The sequence below is a fragment of the Haliotis rubra genome, unplaced genomic scaffold (assembly GCF_003918875.1).
Source record: "Haliotis rubra isolate DU_JTF1 unplaced genomic scaffold, ASM391887v1 Scf1077, whole genome shotgun sequence".
Classification (NCBI taxonomy): Eukaryota; Metazoa; Mollusca; class Gastropoda; order Lepetellida; family Haliotidae; genus Haliotis; species Haliotis rubra.
This window is the reverse complement of record NW_025764978.1, coordinates 245268-251267: the sequence shown is the minus strand read 5'-3', so window position 1 is coordinate 251267 and position 6000 is coordinate 245268. Positions and strand designations below refer to the sequence as shown.

Sequence of the window (6000 nt, the reverse complement as noted above, 5' to 3'; positions counted from 1 at the left end):
TCCACATTGACAAGAATCTCTCTGGAGGGTGGGAGTTGTCATACCAATTACTGGATAACGCTTTTACTGCTGCTGAGAGATCCTAAAAGATAGGGACTTTTCTAACATTTGGCCTAGGACTATACACTAAGAAATCAATTACAGTGATACGCGTTAACATCCAGATTCGTGCCTTACCGATGTGACACACTGCAGTGGTAGGGTGTAATATTAAGCATAGAAATTTGTATGTCTTTCATAAGATTGTATATAAGACTATTAATAAGACTACAAGGGTACATAGCATATACCAGATATTCATGTATGTCCTCTAGAAATAGAATACATATACTAACATTGCAAGTTATGTATAATAAACTTACAGCTGTCATAACCTTAGGCTTACAGGAGCACATGGTATATAATAAAAATACAGGTGTATATGTTATACAAGCTGATAGTACAATATATGCTAACATTGCAAGTTATATATAACAAACCTACAGCTGTCATTGATATAGCCAATTTGGCTTACATGATCACATGGTATGTAATAAATATACATGTGTATATGTTATACAAGTTGACATTACAATATATATGCCAACATTGCAACTTATGTATAATAAACGAACAGCTGTCATTGATACAACCAATATGGCTTACAGGAGCACATGGTATATAATAAAACTACGCGTGTATATGTTATAGAAGTTGGCAGTGCAACATAAACTACCATTGCAAGTTATATATAATAAACTTATAGCTGTCATTGATATAACCAATATGGCTTACAGGATCACATGGTATATAATAAATGCACATGTGTATATGCTATACAAGTTGACATTACAATATATATGCTAACATTGCAAGTTATGTATAATAAACGAACAGCTGTCATTGATACAACCAATATGGCTTACAGTAGCACATGGTATATAATAAAAATACGTGTGTATCTGTTATACAAGCTGATAGTACAATATATAGATGCTAAAATTGCAAGTTATGTACAGTGAATGTACGGCTGACATTGATACAACCAATATGGCTTACAGGAGCACATGGTATATAATAAAAATACGTGTGTATATGCTATACAAGCTGATAGTACAATATATATGCTAACATTGCAACTTATGTATAATAAACGTACAGCTGACATTGATGCAACCAATATGGCTTACAGGAGCACATGGTATATAATAAATATACGTGTGTATATGTTATAGAAGTTGGCAGTGCAACATAAACTACCATTGCAACTTATGTATAATAAACTTACAGCTGTCATTGATAGAACCAATATGACTTACAGGATCACATGGTATATAATTAATATACATGTGTATATGTTATACAAGCTGACAGTACAATATACAAGTACACTAGCATTGTAAGTTATGCCTAGTGAATGTACAAATGTCTTAGACTTGAGCCAATATGGCTTACAAGGTATCCCTAACAGGAATAGGCGTAATCTTTTCGAAACTGCCTGAGAATCTCTCTATAAATAAATATAGAACATGTTTTTATGGATAACAACTTCTTTATTTCGTGAGTGAGACGTTTCGATACAGATTCTTGTACCGTTGTCTTGCTTGACAACGGTACAAAATCTGTATCGAAACGTCGCACTCACTGAAATAAAGAAGTTGTTATCCATAATAACTTTGTTCTATATTGTGCGTCACAACTTCTAAAATGCCGCTCAAACATGTTATCTGTAAATCGATACGAGAAACCAAAACGTTCAAGAGATGTATCTTCTCAGGCAGACAGGGTTCACAGTTTTCTGGTGTCCTTGACCCCGATGGGATGAAGAAGCGGGTACTTCCTGCTGTGAGGTTTCACTCTTTTTCTTGTGCGAGTCCGATGAGAGCCACCATGCTTGATGGTCACGACATCGCAGTCCCCGGGAGTCAAAGGCTTATGACGGCCCGCAGCTGACAAGATGGAAACATGTATATAAACAATTTGAAAATACTCAATGTCCATTAAGTTGGTTAATTGTTCATATATTTTACTCTTCTTGAGTGAAAGAGTGAGTGAGTGGGATGAAACTGGATTAAATCAATGGTCAATCATCTACCCATCAATTCCTTGTATTTGAGGGTCCCTTGGACTCTTACTCTGAATTTTCAGGGGCCCTAGACTACAACTACTACAGACACTTAAATAGCATTATTAATTCAATGTTGTAATGTTGTTGTACTTCGGTTACTGTTATTGTATTGTGTATCATGATCATGACATTGTTACAGTAATTAAAATGCAAATGATACCAAGCCCGGCTAGTAGCAGACTCAGTGATAACGTATTGTGACATGATTGAAATTTTACTAAAAGTATTTAGACATTTTTTTAAAAAGACCGAACAAAATACTCATCATTATTAAGAATTTGAGAATTCCAAGGTAGGAAAACAAAATCTTGGCTCGCCGGAGGGTATTGTTTTAAACATTACATGTTATCCTTTTAGTAAATACATTATAAAGACGAGTTACATTTTATGTCAGTGTGCCCTATGTATGATGTTTTAACACACAAATACTTTTCCAATACCATTTTTTAAAAACAAAATGTACACTCTCTCAGAACATTACCACAAACTTCTTTATCTTTATTATTGTCATGTTCTTGACTCAGGGAACCCATGCAAAACGTTTTATGTTATACACATACGGTACTGTTGTGTGCGACATAGTTCTAAGATGTCATCGCCTTACGTTCTTTATTATTATATTTATAATTGGATGTTAACTGCATAATTTCGTGTTATTGTGCCACCACTTCGTATATGATACTTGCATCTACACTGTACTTGGGCCGTTAGCCTTGTTAATTTATTTTTTTACTTTACTAACAGTGTAACATAACTGACAATGCCAGACGCAAAGTGCCCTCCGTCCATAGCAACAATTACCTTTCTTACTGGAGCCGGAAGCAGCTGGCAGCAGGACAGATCTGATCACGTGACAGTGTCGTGACCGGAAGTTGCCGAATGTCTGTCGTTCATAGATCCGTGGCGACTTGTGGCGACAGTGGGTGACGATCTGGTTGTCAGGTCCTATCTGTTCGCAGACAAACACTCGGGGCCTGCCGTCACACCCAGGGGGGACGTACACGACGACCGTGTCTCCTAGCAGTATGTTCGTGGGGAGTTTGTCATCTAAGTATATATATACAATGTTGTTGTGCCCGAGTTGTACAATAGTTGTATTACTAACGCTAGCCTTGGAGTCTTTCTTTTGAATAAAAGAAATGGTGTTTCTATTGTGCCCGATTTGTACAATGCGCCGTATATCGATTTGAGGACGATTACAGAGACGCTTCTTACAGCTGTTTGGCTTTTGGTCAGATTGTAAAGACTGGTTGGCATGTTGCATCTTTCCCTTTCTACCTTTCTTTGGCCGTGAAAGACATGTATTTTGGTCATTCATATGCTGAGAACTGTACTCTAAGTGTTTGTTCGTCTGAAAGCCAGACGGTGCGACGTGGTACGCCCCCTTAGCTTCAGACATGGCCCCGAAGTTTGAACAGATCCCTGGTTCGTATGTCACCACTCGCCGTTGTCTCTGTGATGAAATGTAGAAAGAATTATATCAGCTTTTACAAACGACAAATCTTAAAACGATTTCATAGAAAGGTAACTTATATTGCATACCAGAGCCAGAGAGGTCTTGCGAAGGACATCCAAGGAAAGGTTTACCTTTACATAAACGTACACACGTAATTTGACCTGTATAATTTACATGTTAAAGAGGCAGCAACCAGGACAGTCATGCGTTCACTTCACCAGCTGTTTGCTGTAGCCATTTCAGTGGGTCAATCAATATACATATTGATTTGAGTTATGCCGTCATGCTATATGTGTATGTATACGTGGCTATATGAGAGTTGTCGTGTCCTCACATGTGTTTGTGACGGGTGCCAGGATACGCTGGAAAACTCCTTATGCCAACACAGTTTGATAGTGAGTGAGTTTAGTTTTACGCCGCTGTTAGCAGTATTCCAGCAATATCACGGCGGGGGACACAAGAAACGGGCTTCACACGTTGTTACCATGCGGGGAATAGAACCCGAGTCTTCGGCGTGAAAGCTTTAGCCACTTGGCTACCTCATCGTCCCCAATTTGATAGTGAGCGAGTGAGTTTAGTTTTTCGCCGCTTTTAACAGTCTTCCAGCAATATCACAACACAAGACATGGGCTTCACACATTTTACTCATATGGGGAATCGGGCCTTCCGCGTGAACGCTGTAGTCGTCCCTAGTTTGATAGCGAATCATTGACAAATGCTCTTGTTATAGTGGTAAGGTGGGGTCGGCCTCAGGGTAGATTTCACAGGATAACAGAAATATTGTTTTGCAGTTGTTCAATATTTGTGTGTTTCCTTGTAGAATTATTTGAAGGTAACCTTCATGGCGGATTCAGTCTTGGACAAGCTGGGAAAGTAAAATGAAGAAAGTGACACCTACCTGTCCTGACTACCACAGAGCCTGGTCGAAACAACCTTAGCTGCAAACCCCGTATTGAATAAAACACGCAATAAGTACGATGTCAGCTCTTATATACTGTCCTGATTCCAACAGCTTCGTCATCGTTAACCAATCAGCTAGGTGCATTCCGAAGTGTGCATGTTACTGTGCAGGCTTGCAAAATGTCACCTGATGCTATCGATCTCAAGCTTCGCAGATGCCAGCCATTGAACATAATCAGTATTGTCATGCTGCATTTGTCCTTGTCAGGTTTCTGTTCATACCTTAGCAACACATTATTGACAATCAGTAAATAATGGAGATAGGTAAAGATTTAACACATGTGGTGTTTTAAAGAATGCCCTTGCTGTACAGTCAACTATGTTTATAACGAAATGAAGGATATCACGGACTGTTTTAGGGGTCCCGGATGCTTGCTGTACCTTGAGTCGGAATGCAGATAACGAACGAACTAGGAGGTGGTCCCTATTCGTTATAACTGTAGTAAACTCGAATAGATCAGCGACATTATCAAGAAAAGCTTGCATGTTTTAATTCCTTGCATTTTAATTGCCACAGTTTGACTGACAGTATGATAGTCACGGTGACAGTAACTATCTAACAGATCCCGACGACTAGATGCCACTGACAGACTCCTACAGATGTCGTACTTACTAGGGCTGGGACGGGTGGGTAATGAGTTGGACCCGGGTACCCGACTCCATACCCGGACCCGTTATGATCATGTAACTAATAGATTAAACAATGTGATATGTTATTCTCTCATTATCGAAAGTCTGTATTGTCTTTGAAGATTCAGACATTATTTACAGTCACTAGTTTTGAATATAATACATTATTTAAATACTGAAAAACTCGAAATTTTAGAGTCCGAAGAATATATTGTCATTTCTGACAAATTTGATGTCAGGAATTAACATATTGGGTATCCGGGTAGGGTAGGGTAATAGGGCGGATAGAAAATTTGGACTCGTCCCAGCTCTAGTACTAACCAAACCCGTTGATCGGTGGGAGAGTTTGTTGTATCGGAGCCAGAAGCGGGTGGTCCCACTTGCAATAATGGTGTGTCTGGGTTATGGTTCGTTACGTATATAGTTAGGTATAGGGACATTTAAGCTATGTTTACAAACATGACCACCCGATCGACTGGTTCCGCTCAAAGTTTCATCCGGGGGTGGTACAGATACCCGAGATCAATGCACTGATGGAGAGGAGCTGAGTTACCGCGTTGTTCGGTGCTGGATGTGGCTCCACTTGTCATTCTGCGTCTTGATGTTGGGTCATGGCGACGTGCCACATTGACTTTGACCAGAACGTTGAGCCAACGCCTCCAGGAGGGAGGAGGGTGAGGGTTGTGTTCAAGGGTCAGTTGTCAAATGAGTTTTAAGGTCAGGTTCCCGTACAGTCAAGTTTTAGGTACAACTCCCTGGTGTCTGGTTTCGAGCAAACGGCATCCTTTTCTCCGGACTGAGGCTCTGTTCGCTAAACCACAGCTCCAGTCAACTGTATAAAGAATAA

General features: G+C 39.6%; 1 protein-coding gene across 2 annotated transcripts in view; it reads right to left on the bottom strand.

Moving 5' to 3' along the window:
* Positions 1 to 1662: 1662 nt before the first annotated feature.
* Positions 1663 to 6000, bottom strand: part of LOC124280543 — a 62181-nt gene continuing 57843 nt past the window's right edge. The window contains exons 1-3 of one of the 2 annotated variants that reach the window (XM_046716494.1): positions 4462 to 4521; positions 2909 to 3560; positions 1663 to 1928 (exon numbers count right to left, since the gene is read on the bottom strand). In XM_046716494.1, the coding sequence (XP_046572450.1) occupies positions 1768 to 1928; positions 2909 to 3506 (759 nt within the window). In that variant the 5' untranslated portion in view covers positions 3507 to 3560; positions 4462 to 4521 and the 3' untranslated portion in view covers positions 1663 to 1767. Of the gene's footprint in view, positions 1929 to 2908; positions 3561 to 4461; positions 4522 to 6000 lie in introns of those variants that run through there. The other variant, XM_046716500.1, reaches the window with a different exon arrangement.